The following is a 19,733-nucleotide window of genomic DNA, read 5'->3' as shown; positions in this document are numbered from 1 at the left end:
TCCACACCGGCCTATGGATCTTGTACATGTAAAATGAATCCGAATAACACTGCAAAGACTTTTAAAGTTGAACTGACATTAGAAACACAACTCACAGGAAGCAGCTCAGGATTTGTGACCTGAACCTAACTGGATTCACGACCTGCTAAAATAGCAACAACAATGACAAATCAACGTTCCCCATAAGAATTAAATAAAATCCAGAGTTAAGCATACACCTCAAAATTTCTCAACATATGATGATCCAGGAAAATCTCAAAAACTCACAAGGGGAGAGACAGCCAATGATGCAAAGCCTGAGATGATCCAAGTGTTAGAGTTACCACCCAGGACCTTACAGCAGCTACTAAACCGTGCTCCATGAAGTAATGATAGATACTCCTGAACTGAAAGGAAAGATAGAAACTATCGGCTGAGAAATAGATGATATTAAAAAAAGGAACCAGTTAGAAATTTTACAACTGAAAAATACAATGGCTGAAGTAAAACAAAACTTACTTGGATGGGCTCAAGAACAGAATGGAGATAAAAGAGGGAAAAAGTCAGGGAACTTGAATATAGATGAATAAACTTTATCTGGTATGAACAACAGAAAAAGGTAACAAAAAGGAAAGAGGAAAGAAACAGGAGAAAAAAAAAATCAGACTCAGAGATTTAGAAGATAATACATAAAGTATCTAAAACAGGTCATCAGAATTTCAGAAGGAAAGGAGAGAGTGTGGGGCTTAAATTAATATCTGAAGAAATAATGGCTGAAAACTTTCTAACTTGGCAAAGTCATAAACCTAAAGATTTGTGAAGCTCAGAGAAACTAAAACAGAACGAGCCCAAAGAAATCCACGCCCAGGCTCATCAAAATCAAACTACTGAAAACTAAAGACAAAGAAAAAATCTTGAAAGCAGCCTGAGAAAATGATGCATTACATATTGTGAAGCAATGATTCAAATGACTGTGGATATCTCATCAGAAACCACATTATGTAAAAGATACTATGCGAGATATGAAGGGGAATTAAGGATGAATCTTAAAATGCTTACAATTGAGTCAGAAGAGCTGGATATGTACGTGCATAGCTGAAATACAAGACTGCATTGCGGTGGCATTAAGAAGATATCAACAGAGAGCCACAGAAGTACAAAGGATAAGGCAAATATTTCAGACAGATGGGGAGTTAAAAAGGCTTCATGAGGAAATTGCTGCTAAGCTTGGCTTTGAAAGAAGGAATTTTATTTTATTTTTAGTTTATATGTATTTATATCTCATTGCCTTTCAGAAAGATTTCGTAGTAAATTATAAAAATACATATATCCCAACAGGATAGGATAATTAATTCAGGCAATCTGAATAAAAGGGAAAAATAAATATATCGGAATTAAAAAACCATAGGTTCAATGAAAGAAATGCCAACCATGGGTCCTACAGAATTGCTGGAAGAAACCACAGATCTGTTGGTAGGCTGCTTGGAGGCCAGAAGAATGAGTTTATTACTAAAACACAAAACAGGAAATGGAGATTTTAGGCACAAAATTAATAGGTATGAGTAGAAAGCTCCTAGAAAGTGGTTCCTATGAAGCATGGCAGCCTCGGGAGAATTATTTAATGCCATTGCAAGGATTCTAAACTTTATTCTGTGTGAAAAAGGAGGCATTGAGGACATTCAGGAGCAAAATGATCATTGTCGTTCAGTACTAATTCTGGCAGCAATGTGATGGATGGCCTTGGCTATACTGGGAAGCAAAAAATAATATATTAAAGAGAAAAATGTAAATAAGCTGAAAACAATTTGAATTCTGTTACAAATGACAGAGTTGTAATTGATTACTAATATTAGAGCTACATTAAGGGCCGAAAGAGGGACTGAGTGAGGCAGCAAAGCATCATAATTAAGAAAAAAGTCATTAGAACCCAGTGGCCTACCCTCCCTCTTACTGTGCGGCCTTGGAAAACTTGCTTGATTTATCTGGATTGTTTGTGTTTGTTTTTAACGTATAATATGGGAGTTGTAATAACCTTACTGACTTCTTAGGGTTCTTGTGAGGATTAAATAAATAATAAATACAGGGGCGCCTGGGTGGCTCAGTCGTTAAGCGTCTGCGTTCCGCTCAGGTCATGATCCCAGGGTCCTGGGATCGAGCCCCGCATCAGGCTCCCTGCTCCATGGGGAGCCTGCTTCTCCCTCTCCCACTCCCCCTGCTTGTGCTCTCTCTCTCGCTGTCTCTCTCTCTCTGTCAAAATAAATAAATAAAATCTTTAAAAAAAACAATAAATACAAACCTACAGAACAGAACCTGTTTCGTGGTAAGCACTCAATAAATGTTAGGCATTGCTACCACGGTTTCCTCCAAACATATCTGGGACATCCAAATGTCTTGAAAATTCTATCAGCCTTCATCTAGTGGAAAAATTTTATAAACTAAAACTTTGGTCTGAGATTAATTTGTATTTAGCTAATAATTTCAGATTAAATAATACTTTTAAATTATGATGATTTTTAATAATTACAACTACACATAAATAAAAATTTAATGGACAACAAAACACTTCCTCTTTCTAAAGACTTTGTGTTTTAAAGTTGTGCTGGATATATTCTCTTTGCAAAAACAAGTCAAAATTCAGATAAACTCCAGATAACTGCAGCATCTAGAGCAATAGGAAAAAGATCCAGTCTTCTTAAGCGAGGGTGAAAGCAAAGGCTAGGCAAGTAGCCAGCGTCTGACTCAAGTGGATGCTAGTGCCAGGGGAAAAACTGGCATTCAAGTCAGAAAACAACATCTCATAGAATGGCCTACACAGTAGAAATGGGACAGGAGGAGACAATTGCTCTTAGGGTACTAGATGACAAAGTGTCTGCCCCAGAAAAAGCAGGCATCAAGCCGAGGGCAGAAAGACAACCCGACTTGGCAGGAATTGGCTGAGTATCAGGTCAGGGCTGAGTTGTGTGTTGAAGGTATTCAACTTTAGAAGCTGAGATTGGGCAAGTGGGTTATGGGTGCTGAGAGGTAAATAAAGAAAAGCAAAGAGAGACCAAAACACATGTAAATGCTTTCCGGAAGTTGCCTTGACTTCAGCTACTCTTTTGAGGAGTCTTTATATATTATCTGTGGTCATTTCACCATTTAGCTTATGGTCTGTTCATGACTTCCTTCTCATTCTCTACCACACAGAAGAAAGTTTTCAAGAATTTCCTTCATCTTAATCATAGGTGAAGCACCCAGAGTAATATTGCATTACAACCTCTTTGGCATTATTTTCATAAAAGTACCACAATTAATAACTAATATATGACTATTAATATTTCAAAGTATTAACAGAATGCAGTCTATATAATGTGTAAAATAAATACATAATTGATAACACAGAAAGAAATTTAACTGTACCATACCAAGAAACAGAAAGATTAAAGTTTTGAAGGTTAAGGATGTATTTCTTCTTTGATACATTAAAATTCTTTGCTTTGAGAATGAAATGAATAAAGATAACTCAAAATAACTTTTACTTGTACTTATATATGGAAAATATGTGAATGAATTGCTAGCCAACCTACATTATGTTCAGTGAAAGAAGGTTTAGTAGAAAGCATTTTTTAAAATTGCTATACTACCTCAAGAAGTATTTAAGAAATTCACAAACTCAAAATGCACTTGGCATTGGCCGTGTAATTATGTGTAAGGCACTGTGCTATGCTCCAGGGATATAAAGATGATCAAAATTATGGTGCATGACCCCAGTAAGCTTATATCCAACAAGGAGCTGGCTGATAAGCTGATAATTTCAATGTAATATCATTAGTGCTTTCATAAAGCTATGACGCACTGAGGCTGGGCTTTTAGACTAGCTGGGGTCAGGGATGGGGTAGAGGAAGTGGCGATGTTCTGGAAGGGCTTTATAGAGGAAGGGCAATATGAAATGAGTCTCATAAGCTGTGCAACTCAACCAAAGAAGAAAAACTTATTTGGACACAAGGGAAGTAAATGAAGAGATTAAAAAGAAGTAAGGGATGATATTGGTGAAAAAGGAAGCCTGATTCAAATTATATTTTATCAGAAAGAAATTAAGTGATTTTAAGTAGAAGAGTATCATGGTGAGCTTAGTATTTTATCATGATCATTCTGGTAGAAAGGTATAGAAAGCATTTAAATGGGAAAAAACAGAGATGGGGAAAGATTAATGTGGTTATTGCCAGGAGTGTGAAAGAAATGAAACAGGCCAAATCTAGGTCAGTGGTCATGGGGTGGAAGAAAGGAGAAGATTCCAAAAATATGTCGTATTGCTAGGTGGACATGGTATTTGAATTTGAGGGTATGCAGAGAAGTTTAGAATGGCTCTCAGATTCCTAGCTTAGGAAACATTGGGAACATAATGGTTTCATTAACTCGTATGGTAAAGGGAGGAACAAGCATTTTGGAATGTAAGAAGTCAGTATTTGTTTGGGAGGAGGAAAGAGGGAGGGAGGTGATGAGTCCATTTTAGGTATATTGAATCTGAGGCTTAGTAAGTTCACTCCAAAATTCACAGAACTTTACTGGGCAGCCATCACTTGTAATGAATGGATACAAAATGAAATCTGACCTAGTTTATGACCTCCCATATCTACTGTTCTCTTCTCTTCCCTCCTCCCAAGCTGCTCCTTTTTTTTTTTCTTCCTTATGAGAGAAATATATTGATACCAGAATCAGTATGTTTGACATGCTCAGGAAGAAGGATTGTGGAGAAAGAAGACAAAAAGGGGAAAATAATTAGGCTCTGGAGTCCAGCCTAAAGAAAGGCTCTTCTTGAACTATTTCAATATAAAGTTTTCTGGAATTGATTGTCTCTTTAGACTGATATGCTTGTTAACATGGCCAATAGTTATATGGAAATCCATTCTCTATTAACTCAATGACTATTATGAAACTGTGAGCACAGGAGTACTTGACACATTTCTGTTGGTTACTTTATAGTGAGACAATTTAAAAGGTCATAAATATAATTATTAAGTATATATTGGAAGTTTTAAGCTCTTTGGTTTTGCTTTTCCTGATATTTTAACCTCGGCTTGGTGAAATTTCTAAGTAAATATTACCTTAGGTTATTTTTTTTTAATTTCTTTTTATTGTGGTAAAAATATATGTAACAGAAAATGGAACATTTTCACCATTCTTAAAGTACACAGCTTAATGACATTAAGTACATTTACTTTGCTGTGCATCCATCAACACTATTGATCTCCAGAACTTATATTACTTTGATTATTTTAAAAAAATATCATTTGATGTAAGAATCAAGACCCATTTATCACCTGCCTTTCCATTTTATATGCTCTACTTAAAGAAAAAAAGAACTTCTGATATGCTCTAACATTATATCTAAAACAATTCCTTCAAAAATTAGATATCAGCTAATGGATATTTAAATTCAGCAAAGAATTTTAACATTCTATCAATTTTGATATTCTGTATGAAAAAAACATTTTGTTATTCAATTGAAACAAACAACACTCTTTGGCTAAACCATACCAACATTATGAAGACTAAATGCTCTATTTGTTTAAAGTGAAATTTAAAGTTCAGAACTCCATGTGGTTCTAAGAAAAGCAGAGTATGCCAGAATGTGAAATGACAATAATGAGCCATAGTCTAGTACAGCTCTTGGCCCACTATAGACTGGAATAAATGTTTTAAGAGAATAAGAGAGTTTAAGGAGAGAAAATTAAATATAAGTTATATAAAATTATTAATTTAACAATTGTGTAGATCATGATAATTAATAGGCAAAATAAATATCCTGTTACTAATTGAAAGGTAAGTTAACAAAAGTATCTTTAGAAGTGCTTGTGTAAAATAAGCTAAAAATTATTCTAAAACACTAGATTTTCATAGACATAGATTTTTTTAAAGCTGCAGAAAGGCAGTAAGTGATTTACCAGAAGTCACACTCCCGCAGGGGTGTCACAAGGATGGCCCAGGGCCTTCATAGGTTGAGATCCATGGTGGGAGTAAGACCGTGGGGCCAGACTATTTGCGTTTTAATGTCTACCCTGCCACTTTTCGTCTGTGTAGAATCAGGCAAACTGTTTGACCTTTTTCTGCTTCAGTTGCATTATCTGTAAAGTGAAACTAATCATAGGGTTTTTGTGAAAATGAAATGTGTCAATACAGGACAAGTGTACATGTTAGAAATTATTATTACCATGAATCTTTCTGGATTTAAAACATGGAGTAAGGACAAAACTTCCTTTCTTCCTGAGAAGAATCCAAAAAATACAGAGTTCTTGTGGAAGGTGTTTGGTGTTTCACTGTTTTTCATTTATGATCTTGTGAACCAAGCTGATGAAAACTGACCTTTCATGAAAGACAATACTGCTACTACCCCCACCACCATCATCCTGCATCACCACCACCACCACCATCAACCACCACCACCACCACCACCACCACCACCATCAACCACCACCACCACCACCACCATCAACCACCACCACCACCACCACCACCACCATCAACCACCACCACCACCACCACCATCAACCACCACCACCACCACCACCCACCACCACCACCACCCACCACCACCACCACCACCCACCACCATCAACCACCACCACCACCAACAACCATCACCACCACCACCCACCATCAACCACCACCACCAACAACAACCACCACCACCACCACCACCACCACCACCACCAACCACCACCACCACCACCACCATCAACCACCACCACCACCACCATCAACCACCACCACCACCACCACCACCACCACCATCACCACCATCAACCACCACCACCACCATCAACCACCACCACTACCACCACCATCAACCACCACCACCACCACCACCACCACCACCATCAACCACCACCACCACCACCACCACCACCATCAACCACCACCACCACCACCACCACCATCAACCACCACCACCACCACCACCACGACCACCACCATCAACCACCACCACCACCACCAACCACCACCACCACCACCATTGCTACCACCACTTGTAGGAACAGTAACAACACCTTCAACATTGGTGTGAGCATAAACATGAACTTAGAAGTGTCATTGGGAGTGTAAAGAATAACAGACAAGATGCAAGTGCCTACATGCTGGTAAAGGGAGAACTGGAATTCTTTTAAGGGTATTTGGAACCAACTACAAAGACAGCAGAAGGGGCACCTGGGTGGCTCAGGTGGTTAAGCATCTGCCTTCGGCTCATGTCATGATCCCAGGGTCCTGGGATCGAGCCCCACATCAGGTTCCCTGCTCAGCAGAGAGCCTTCTTCTCCCTCTCCCTCTGCCTGCCTCTCTGCCTACTTGTGCTCTCTATCTCTCTGTCAAATAAATAAATAAAATCTTAAAAAAAAAAAAAGACAGCAGAAAGCAGGAAGTAGTCAATCAACAGAGATTTTTTTTAAACAAGTCTGTTTTACGTTATTATCAGAGAATTAACAGATTCACAAACTTGGGGTTCAAAATGGCTAAAAAGAATATACCAGGAATAAACAAAAAGTGATATTTATCTGCTGTACACAAAGAGGAAGCCAATAGCTTTAGAGTAAAACCACTGGAAAGGTAAAATTAAAAGTTTCCTCTTACATGCTAAACTGCACTGTTTGGAATCTGTAGCTAAATATGTTTAAACTAGTGGTCAAGAGAAGGGGCCTTAATCAAAGAGTCCTGGGTTTGAGTTCCATTTCTGCTACATATCTGACCTTGAGAAAGTTATGGAACCTTCCAAAGGCTCTGTTTTCTCCATCTGAAAAATGATGAGCTCCATTATTTAATGTTTATGTGACTATTTAATAAATACTAATACAATCTTATATGTCAACTATATCTCAACTTAAAAAACAAAAAAACAAAACAAAACAAAACCTTACATGTAACACCAGCACTTAGCACAATGCTTATACCAGTCTAAGAGTAAGATCTCCCCTGTCACCGCCTGACTGGCTGCCCTCCCTATCTTAACTATGCAGTAAACGCATCATCATTCACATGTAAGAACTAACCTGGATTCTTCTCTTTCTCTCAGCCCCAAGGGAACTCAATAGCAAATTCTTCTTGTTCCATTCCAGAATGTAGCTCAAATCTATCCACTTCCCTGTCATCATCCATGCCCAAGCCCAGACTACTCTGATAGACTCTCTTCCAGCGGCTACTCAGTATAATCCATTCTCCACAAAGCAGCCAAGGTGAACTTTTAACATGTAAATGAGATGATGCTTAGAGGCTTCGAAAGCTTCCCACTGCACATAGAATCAAATGCTAACCCTTTGCTAATCATTTTTTTCTACATGATCGTCCCTGTCCATCCTTTACTGTTCTCCCCCACCTCTAGAAACTTTGGTCACACCACCCTCCTTACGGTTTCTTTAACATACTGAGCTTTTAACTCTTCTTTCATAGAGGTCTCCTAGACTCACTTATCTAAAATAGTGTCCCCCATACTGCACCCAGATCCTCACCATTTCGCCTTATTTTTTTCATAACTCTCATAGTCTGAAGTTATATTTATGATGCATCTGTTTGTTTATAGTTATCTATGTAATCTCTTATCTGAAAAGAAGTTCCTTGAAAACAATTACATTATTGATCATGTTCTATTACCTGTTCTATTATCGATTATGATGTATATTACTGATCTGGTTTCTATTGTTGGTGCCAAGAGCAGCGCCTAGCATATTTTTGAAATATAATAAAATATTCACTATACAAATGGAAATTGGAATTTTGAGGGATCTAAATATCTGACTTAAATAATATTTCATCCTGGAGAAAACAATGATAGGGGGAGTTTTCTACAGAGAAGGATGCCCTCAACTCCCCAGATGGAGGTAAAAGAACAGATGGGTAATAATTCAGGGAGACTTATGTCTGAAAGCCCCATAAATAATTTTCTCATAAGGTGTTCTGAAACAAGTACAAGAAAGATTTTTAAAGTTTCATTAATTTTGTTTAGTTCCAGAGTTTATAACTGATCTATGGTATCTAAAAGCTGTACTTAGACTAACACAAACATTCAAAAGTTAAATCATTGCCAAGGGTATATAATGCCCCAAACCTGAATGCAATAGCTCTGTCACATCAATAATAAAAAGAAAAAGGTACTTGGTGATAGATCAAAAGCTTAGATATTGTGGTTATTTATTTAGGGTATGTGATTAGTTATACAAGTACATGATATCTGGAAAGCAAAAATGAAATGACATAGCCTTTCAACTACTCTGTACTCACTGTGCATGGGGTCTGCATCCATGGTTCCCCATCGATCTGCATTGGCAGAGACTTGCTAGTCCTAGGGGAAAATATTTCATTTTAAGTATAACACTGAAATATTTTACACAACAGACTATATGTAAGATGTAAGATGATGAGACCAGGGAATGCAAATATGGTAAGAGCTGGCCTTAAATTGATCTCTTCTGAAAGGGACTTCAATTCTTGACTATTAATAAGTACCTGAAAGGTACCTTGGTCACAGGAATACTAAGAGCTTCCTGGTAAATGTGATGATATGAAAAAATTATAGATGCCAAAAGAAAAACATAGGGTTTATGGTGTTTTTAAATTTTTTATTATTTTTATTTTTATTTATTTTGGGGGGGGGGTTATGTTTAATGATATAATCAGAATTCCTAGAGCTAAAAAAGCCTCCTTGTTTTCATCAAAACCTATACAGCAAACCTGAAGGAAAGGTGTTTGATGTCTCAGATTTTCCAGTATCAACATTTTCACACAAATAACACGAACTATAACTGTGCTATAACCCACGGTTTCACCGTAGGGTCAAAGTAGACTTTTTTTTCCCTAAAGGTAAAATTCTGGAAAAATGTTTCTTAATAAGGTTTAAATTTAATACACATAAAAAAAATCTTACTTTACAATAAAGTGATTATTTAATTTTATAGAAACAACGGTGTACTTTAGTCCATGAAAGAATTTAAGTTAATGGTGCCTCAACAGTGTTTTCATTGGGCAATATACCCGGTAGATCCTTTCATGCTTCGGGAAACTAAACTGTGTGGGAACCATTTGAGAGGGGACGAAGTTTGTATGTTAGAATTGTATCAATGGTCTGAACAAGAGAACATCAAATTTCAATCAACCTGATAAGTAATAGCTAACCAAAACTTTGTAAAATCTGCCAATTTCCATTATGTGGAAATATATCAGTATTAGTTACTGATAATTTGAGGCACAGATAAGACCAATGTTGTTATCAGAGTCCTGCATAATTTTAATTATGTTGTACTTATACCATGTCAACCCCTTTTCTCAATTATAGAGAAACAACTACCTGATGACCACAGAGGAACACTGCGCCAGCCGCCGCCCAGCACTTTTCAGTCCTGTGTAGATTTGTCCCATCTCCATGGCTCCTTCCAAACCAACCACCTCCAGCAGCTGATCACTTAGATCTGAAAGGAAACAGAAGCCTTGTCAGTTACAGTGGAGATCCATATGTGCACAATTTAATGCCATTAGATATTAAGAAGATGAAAAATGAAAGCTACTTGACAAAGAAAGCTTGTCTTGGATTCTGAAAGTAATGAAAAGATGGCCTACGTCTAAAGCTCTCAGTTTAACTAAAACTCGCAGTGCTGTGGGAAAAGATCTGCTGTCAACTTGATCTAAAACAAAATGGGAAGAATGAATTCGGAGCCAAATAATGCCAAAAAATATACCAGTAGTTTTTAACATCAACAAACTTAATGTTATTCCACATGTATATATGGAATGTTTATACATTTGGCAGCAAATACACACTCAACACTATAAATAAAGTATGAGGATATGCTGTCAAACATGATTTTGTTAAATTACTTGAACAAAAGACCCTAGAGCTCGTGGAATTAAAGTTTCTCATTTTAGAGATAAGAAGATTGAGTCTCTAAATCATCAGGTGACTTGTCCATAGTCATAGGTAACTTTGTACAGAAGTTCAAGAAACAGTATTGGTTTCTTGAGATGTTTTTCTGATGATAAGAAATATGTTACTAAAATACTATTTGGGGGGGGGAAGATGGCAGAGGAGTAGGGGACCCTATTTCAATTGGTCCCCGGAATTGAGCTGGATATCTACCAGACCACTCTGAGCACCCACGAAACCAGCCTGAGATGGAAGAAGATCTGGATCTCTACAAACAGAATATTGCAGGCAGTTGGTTTTGAAGTACGAAGCAGAGAGCCGTGATTCTGTGGGCAGATATCGGAGGATAAACAGGCTGGAGGGTGCCTGGACATGGGGATCCTACACCGCCGGTGAGTGACAGCCTCGCATGCTGGGGATGGGGCACAGACTTACAGACTGGTAGCATCGGGAAAGAACTTTAGGGCAGCCCCAGGGGTAGAAAACCAGACCGGCGGGGTCGCGTGCACGCGAACCGCAGGCCCCCCGGACAGAAACCGGAGCGACGGTCACGTGCACGCGAACTGCAGCCTCTGAGACGGAAACCCGGTGCGCCAGGGTCCTGCCGGTGAACTGCAACCCCCGGGTGGAAACCCCCAGCGGCGGCGTCGCGCACACGCGAACTGCAGTCCCCGGGACAGAACCCCAAGTGGTGGAGTCGTGGGCGCGTGCGAACTGGGAGCGGCTGGCGGTTTTAGAAGCACAAAGGGCAGAGACGTGCCCCGACCTGGAGGCAGGACTGGGGCGCTGCGGAGGGTCGCACAACCCAGGACGCTGCAGTTTATAGCAGCACGGACAGAAACGGAGACAGTGTGGCCTGGAGAGCTCACTGAAGAACAGACTGAGGTCTCTCTGCTCTGAGGCAGAGGGTTGGAAACGGTCTCTTCTGCTCTGACTCGTGGAAGACACGCAAAAGTCGCCAGGGAAAGGCGTCAGAGAACAAAAGCCCCAAAGACTGATTCCCACTGAGCCCATCCCCCACCACAGGGGTGCAGGGCAACTCCGCCCCAACAGGGTTGCCTGAGTAACAGCGCAGCAGGCCCCTCCCGCAGAAGACAGGCTGGGAAAACAAGAGGCCAGCAACCCTAAGATCCCAAGAAAACAGGTGCATCTTGCTTGGGTTCTGGTCAATAATTTCGACTCTATACATTCCCTCAAACACCCATCAACAGAATGACTAGGAGGGGGAGCCCCCAAAACAGAAAAGACTCAGAGATTATGACTTATGCTGCAGATTTACAAATGGATGCAGATATAACCAAGATGTCAGAGATGGAATTCAGGCTAGCAATTGTGAAGACAATGGCTAGAATGGAGAAATCAATTAATGGCAACATAGAGTCTCTAAGGGCAGAAATACCATGAGAGACGATGGACTCTGAAAAACAAACTGAGGGTTCTAGAGGGGAGGGGGTGGGAGGATGGGTTAGCCTGGTGGTTCGTATTGAGGAGGGCACATTCTGCATGGAGCACTGGGTGTTATGCATAAACAATGAATCATGGAACACTTCATCTAAAACTAATGATGTAATGTATGGGGATTAACATAAGAATAAAAAAGTTAAAAAAAATGCTATCAATGAGATCCAATCCAATCTAGATAATCTAACAGCTAGGGTAACTGAGACAGAAGAGAGAATAAGCGATCTGGAAGACAGTATAATAGATAAAAAGGGAAAAGAGGAGGCCAGGGAAAAACAACTCAGAATCCATGAAAATAGAATCAGAGAAATAAATGACACCATGAGGTGTTCCAATGTCAGAATAATTGGAATCCCGGAGGGAGTGGAGAGAGAGAGGGGGCTAGAAGATGTATTTGAGCAAATCGTAGCTGAGAACTTCCCTAATCTGGGGAATGAAACAAACGAGATTGAAGCAGTGATCAAAAACCTCCCAAAAAACAAGAGTCCAGGGCCTGATGGATTCCCTGGGGAATTCTAACAAACATTCAAAGAAGAAATAATACCTATTCTACTGAAGCTGTTTCAAAAAATAGAAACAGAAGGAAAACTTCCAAACTCATTCTATGAGGCCAGCATTACCTTAATCCCCAAACCAGGCAAAGACCCCATCAAAAAGGAGAATTTCAGACCGATATCCCTGATGAATATGGATTCCAAAATCCTCAACAAAATCCTAGCTAATAGGATCCAACAATACATTAAAAGGATCATCCACCATGACCAAGTGGGATTTATCCCTGGGATGCAAGGGTGGTTCAACATTCGCAAATCAATCAATGTGATAGAACACATTAATAAGAGGAGGGAAAAGAACGATATGGTCCTCTCAATTGATCAGAAAAAGCACTTGACAAAATACAACATCCTTTCCTGATTAAAACTCTCCAGAGTATAAGGATAGAGGGAACATTCCTCAAGTTCATAAAATCCATCTATGAAAAACCCACAGAGTATATCATCCTCAATGGGGAAAAGCTGAGAGCCTTTCCCTTAAGATCAGGAACACGTCAAGGGTGCCCACTCTCACCACTGTTGTTCAACATAGTACTAGAAGTCCTGGCAACAGCAATCAGACAACAAAAAGAAATGAAAGGTATTCAAATTGGCAAAGAAGAAGTCAAACTCTCTCTTTTCACAGACGACATGATACTTTATGTGGAAAACCCAAAAGACTCCACCCCCAAATTACTAGAACTCATCCAGCAATTCAGTAATGTGGCAGGATACAAAATCAATGCACAGAAATCAGTTGCTTTCTTATACACTAACAACGCAACTGTAGAAAGAGAAATTAAAGAAACGATTCCATTTACAATAGCACCAAAAACCATAAGATACCTTGGAATAAACCTAACCAAAGAGGTAAAGGATCTATACTCTAGGAACTACAGAACACTCATGAAAGAAATTGAAGAAGACACAAAAAGATGGAAAAATATTCCATGCTCATGGATCGGAAGAATAAACATTGTTAAAATGTCTATGCTACCCAGAGCAATCTATACCTTCAATGCCATCCCGATCAAAATTCCAATGACATTTTTCAAAGTGCTGGAACAAACAATCCTAAAATTTGTATGGAATCAGAAAAGACCCTGAATCACCAAGGAGATGTTGAAAAAGAAAAACAAAGCTGGGGGCATCACATTGCCCGATTTCAAGCTATATTACAAATCAGTGATCACCAAGACAGCATGGTACTGGCACAAAAACAGACATACAGACCAATGGAACAGAATAGAGAACCCAGATATGGACCCTCAATTCTATGGTCAAATAATCTTTGACAAAGCAGGAAAAAACATGCAATGGAAAAAAGACAACCTCTTCAATAAATGGTGCTGGGAAAATTGGACAGCCACATGCAGAAGAATGAAACTCGACCATTCTCTAACACCACTCACAAAGATAAACTCAAAATGGATGAAAGACCTCAATGTGAGACAGGAATCCATCAAAATCCTAGAGGAGAATATAGGCAGTAACCTCTTTGACATCAGCCACAGCAACTTCTTTCAAGATACATCTCCATAAACTAGTGAAACAAAAGCAAAAATGAACTTTTGGGACTTCATCAAGATAAAAAGCTTCTGCACAGCAAAGGAAACAGTCAACAAAACAAAGAGGCAACCCACAGAATGGGAGAAGTTATTTGCAAATGACACTACAGATAAAGGGCTGGTATCCAAGATCTATAAAGAACTTCTCAAACTCAACACCCAAAAAACAAATAATCAAGTCAAAAAATGGGCAGAAGACATGAAAAGACGCTTCTCCGAAGAAGACATACAAATGGCTAACAGACACATGAAAAAATGTCCATCATCATTAGCCATCAGGGAAATTCAAATCAAAACCACACTGAGATACCACCTTACACCAGTTAGAATGGCAAAAATGGACAGGGAAAGAAACAACAAATGTTGGAGAGGTTGTGGAAAAAGGGGAACCCTCTTACACTGTTGGTGGGAATGCAAGTTGGTACAGCCACTTTGGAAAACAGTGTGGAGGTTCCTCAAAAATTTAAAAATACAGCTACCCTATGACCCAGCAATTGCACTCCTGGGTATTTACCCCAAAGACATAGATGTAGTGAAAAGAAGGGCCATATGCACCCCAGTGTTCATAGCAGCAATGTCCTCAATAGCCAAACTGTGGAAAGAGCCGAGATGCCCTTCAACAGATGAATGGATAAAGAAGATGTGGTCCATATATACAATGGAATATTACTCAGCCATCAAAAAGATGAATACCCAACTTTTGTATCAACATGGATGGGACTGGAGGAGATTATGCTAAGTGAAATAAGTCAAGCAGAGAAAGTCAATTATCATATGGTTTCACTTATTTGTGGAACATAAGGAATAACATGGAGGACATAAGGAGAAGGAAGGGAAAAATGGGCGGGGGGAATTGGAGGGAGAGATGAACCATGAGAGACTATGGACCTGAGAAACAAACAGGGTTTTAGAGGGGAGAGGGGAGGGGGGATTGGTTAGCCCAGTGATGGGTATTAAGGAGGGCACGTACTGCATGGAGCACTGGGTGTTATACGAAAACAATGGATCGTGGATCACTACATCAAAAACTAATGATGTATTGTATGGTGACTAACATAACATAATAAAATTAAAAACTACAAAAAAAATACTGTTTGGGAGCCACCTAGAAAATTAGCACAGTGCAATTATTTTTTCTAACAGAGGGCAGTAGAAAGAGGCTAATAATAATAGCTTTTGCTTGATGAATGTTTACTAAGTAGTGCCTGTCACTGGACTAATCACTTTATTATCTCATTTGCTTCCCTTTAAAACCAATTGAAGGTAAAATGATCATTCCCTTTTACAGACAGAGAAACTGAACACTAGAGAAGTTAACTAATTTATTCATATTAACATACCTAGGAAGTCACAGAGCCAAAATTTCAACCCAGTGACTTAGACGCATAACCGCTATGTTGTATTTGATAAATCAACCATAGAAGAAAAAGAGACATAATTATATAGAGAAAAAGCCACGATTGTGTGAGCTTCAAGGACCCTTCCCAACCTGAAGACTTCTGCTCAGCCAGAGGCAGAGGTTGCCCTCACATCAGAGCAATTCCACAGAGCCCAGCCTTAACACGCAGCCCCTATACAGCTTACCTAGTTAGCTCAGAGTACCTGGACCCTTGAGAGAGAGGCAAAATTCTAGGTTCATATATATGGTCCTTTCATATTTTAGTATTCTCATGTATTTTCAAATGCAAATAAACAGTTTAATATTATTTTAGTAGCAGAAAAAGCTGGAGATTTTAGCACAGAGTGGGAGGGCATGATGATTTTACAAGATAACATAATAGCTGGTCATAGCTGAGGCTGGACTTGCAGAAAAACAAGTGTGTTTTATATGGGCTCCATTTTGTATGGAAAACCCTCATTCCCCACTAATGAATCCATTTTAGCATGGAGCTCACAAATGTAGAAGATGCATTTTTAGTGTAGTTCAAGTATATGGCAAATAAACACTCTGAAATCTCGAAGTTTGTTAGGCTCATGCTCACTGGCGAATACAAGCCCTTAAAGTTGAAGTGTGACCGAGCCATTGTATTTTTTTAAATGAACTGATAAAAACAACAACAACAACACACAATTATTATTTTTTTAAAACTTAAAGCATGAGATTTCTCAACTCAACACAACATTCTAGCTACAAAATCAAATGTTAACAAGTCATAATAACTTAGAGCATTCACCTTGCTGTTCTAAACCCTATTTAGACTTATTTCTCATGAAACTTATTCTGTGTTTCTAGTTTAAATTTATGCTGCCAAGAACAGATGGACAAGGAATGGAAACATATTCTTTCAGCTGTAGCCCGCACGAAAATGTACTTGGCTCTATAGCCTGGGTGTTAATATACGCATTTCTTAGATATATGTCAACCAGAAAACTACACTGTGGCAAGCACTAAAACCCCAGATGTGTGTCTGGTGATATTTATAAAACAACAACAACAACATTGAAGTTTACATGAAGTATTACATATTTTGCAACTCCCTGATTCCTAAATAGGAATTTTGTGCTAATCTTGTAATGATCTGGTTGATGGGAACTATTCTATAAGAAATAAAACACTTTCTCACAACAGTTAATCTGTGAGCCCTAACTTTTCCATGAATCACAGGGATTGTCTATACCCACACCATATTGCTGCTGTCTTCCACCCTCCTTCTGATTTTTTTCTTTCTTTTAATTTGTCTTTGTTTTTCTCCCTGCAAAAAATGCCCTGAAAATCAGTCTCTACCATTAATAATCAGTAATGAAGATATTTCTTACAGATTTAGAAGACAGGCTTTCAAATCTTCATGTTCTTGATACACAAAGAACTGCATAGAAATAGTGGAATATTTACTAACTCCAGTAGAGGTAAATTAATACCATATGCTTTTAATTAGGTGTTCAAAAAAATTAAAAAGAAACCCTAAATTTGTGCTGCACAAATTTGCTTCCATAACATTTCAACATTTTTTAATAGTCTGCACTGTCTGTGTAAAATTGAAGCTTCTTACATATTGCCTCTGAGAGCTGGATCTTGATTGATTTCAGACAAAGATAGTTTCCATCTATATAATTTCGAATTTTGTTTCTATATGTAGTATCATCTAAAAACATCAAAGACTTCCTCACTTCATATTCTAGCTAAAATTATTTTACATGCAGGTCCCACTGGGATGTCAAAACCAATCTGAAGAACCTGCTTAATTGGTTTGCTACCTGGCTACAGATTTCCTTTAAAACCAATTCTTCAACATAAGAATTGAAGTAGCAAACTACAGCCCACGGACTAAGTCTGGCTGGCTGCTTGTTTTTGTATGGGTTGCTAGTAAAGAATGGTTTTTACACATTTACAAAGTGGAAAGAATTTAAAAAGAATAATAGACTGTAACATCTGAAGATTCTATGAAATTAAAATTTTAGTGTTCATAGTTTAGTTTTGATGGGAGCACAGCCACACTCTTTCATTTAGGTTTTGTCTATGTCTGCTTTCATACTAAAATGGTGGAGTGGTTGCAACAAAGACCTTATAGCCCACAGAGCCTAAGATATACACTATCTGGACCTTTAGAGAAAAGTGCCAACCTCTGCTTAAAAGAAACAATTAATTAGGCCATTGGAATTTTCACTTTAGTACTGTCACTATAAATGCAAAATGGCGTCACAGTGACCTGAAAGGCATAACATCCTTCCTTCATCAGTGGATATATCCTTGAGTAAAACAGTTGTTCTCAACCATAGAATCTCACCACCTTTGTATACTGTGAGGTTCCTCATCAGAAAATTTGTTGTTAATCATGAAGTACTAAAGTTTCCAAATAACTTTATTATAAAATAAATGAGCAGCTTAATGTTCAACATTATGTGCAGTCATTGCATCCAGATTGGACTTTTTGAATGTGAAGGAAAAAAATAATAGTAATACACAGGAATGCACAAATTGTGACCAGACAGGTAGATTCAGGTCAGTATTAGCTCCACCTGTGAGAGTACTGAGTATTGAGACCTCCTGACATCCTGGTAATCAGAAGGGTGCATCTATCCTGAGGAAGAGATTGCTTTTGTTCAGGGGAAAAACAGTACATTTTTGAAAGAGTTAACATATCTTTCCAAATGGTTCTATAGGGGTAATAGAGGTGAGAGAATCTGCCAAATTTGATATTTTCATATTTAAAATAGAAAGTCCAGAATAGGTACTTCAGAGGGAAGAGACTTAATGAAATAACCTAAATTGAGTCATATTAGGGCAACATTCTTAACACAGGGTCAGTGACTCTTCAACAGTATTTCAATATAATTGGTGTCCTTCGTTACCCTATATATTTTATTGTTATGAATTTTAAAACATGCTCTGAAGAGTCAGTAGATTTCACAAGACTACAGCACAAATATGATAAGAAACACTACTTTAAAATTTCATTTGCCTTTGTTTTTATAAATCATTTTCTAAACATTGTTAGCACTGTATCATTTTGTTACACAGGCAGTCAGAGGGTATGAATGTAAAATTTGAAAGTAAGGGGTAAGGTATAGATTCGAGGACACAGGAGCAGCACAGCTAATAAGTGGGTAATATTTATTCACAGCTCAGTCTCTTCATTTTTGACAGTTATGCCCTGATAATATGTCTCATTATGTAATTGTTTCAGACTGCCATATGTGAGGGAACAGAAGAGGATGCATTACAAACACAGACTGAATGTGGGTTGTAGCATTTTAGCATTTCGTAGAATATAATGTGTACTGAAGTGAGGGGAAGGAGGGGCAGGGAAGGGCACACTCCTTTGTGCATGGTGTCCAGCCACATGCTGTAACGTGGTGGGAGGCCATGTCCTGGGGTCCAGTCAGTGACTCAGCAAGGACATTTTGTAATCACCATAAACTGCTAATTATATCAACATCTATTAAGTTCTTATTGGGCCAGGGCGAGTCCAGGATATCTACGGAGTTGTACCTCCTGAGTGTGGATAGATTGTATGCTTTCTAGTGATGCTTCATTTATCTAGCATCTATATGAGACATGCCTGAAGATTCCAGAATAAACTTTTTAAAAGCCAATGTATATATGAAATTCATCCACCTAAGTGAATGCTTTGAGGATTTTTCCTTAATATGTCCATCTATTGTCCCGATTATTTAGATGGCTCCTCACAAGTATACATGGCTGTTTTCCCTGACCTCCATAAATTAGAAAATGCGAAGAAGAAAAGCGGGTTATTAGAGAGAACTAAAGCAACAGTTTATTAATATGGACTTCATTTCACATCATAGTATGTAAGCATTAAAGAAGACTTTCAGCACCTAAGGTGATACCCCATGCAATTTTAGGTCTAT

At 38.4% G+C, this 19,733-nt stretch overlaps 1 protein-coding gene across 3 annotated transcripts in view; it reads right to left on the bottom strand.

Moving 5' to 3' along the window:
- DGKB (diacylglycerol kinase beta) overlaps positions 1-19,733 on the bottom strand; it is a 725,959-nt gene that overhangs the window by 27,812 nt on the left and 678,414 nt on the right. For all 3 annotated transcript variants that reach the window (XM_054505270.2, XM_064575197.1, XM_064575198.1), the window contains 2 exons: positions 10,289-10,409; positions 9,226-9,286 (listed from right to left, as the gene is read on the bottom strand). In XM_054505270.2, the coding sequence (XP_054361245.1) occupies positions 9,226-9,286; positions 10,289-10,409 (182 nt within the window). The remainder of the gene's footprint in view (positions 1-9,225; positions 9,287-10,288; positions 10,410-19,733) is intronic.

The sequence above is a fragment of the Mirounga angustirostris genome, unplaced genomic scaffold (assembly GCF_029215605.1).
Source record: "Mirounga angustirostris isolate CCGP_5_RB_7025 unplaced genomic scaffold, mMirAng1.0.hap1 SCAF_12, whole genome shotgun sequence".
NCBI classification, from domain to species: domain Eukaryota; kingdom Metazoa; phylum Chordata; class Mammalia; order Carnivora; family Phocidae; genus Mirounga; species Mirounga angustirostris.
Note: the sequence above shows the minus strand (reverse complement) of the source record. Positions and strands in the feature narration are given on the sequence as shown.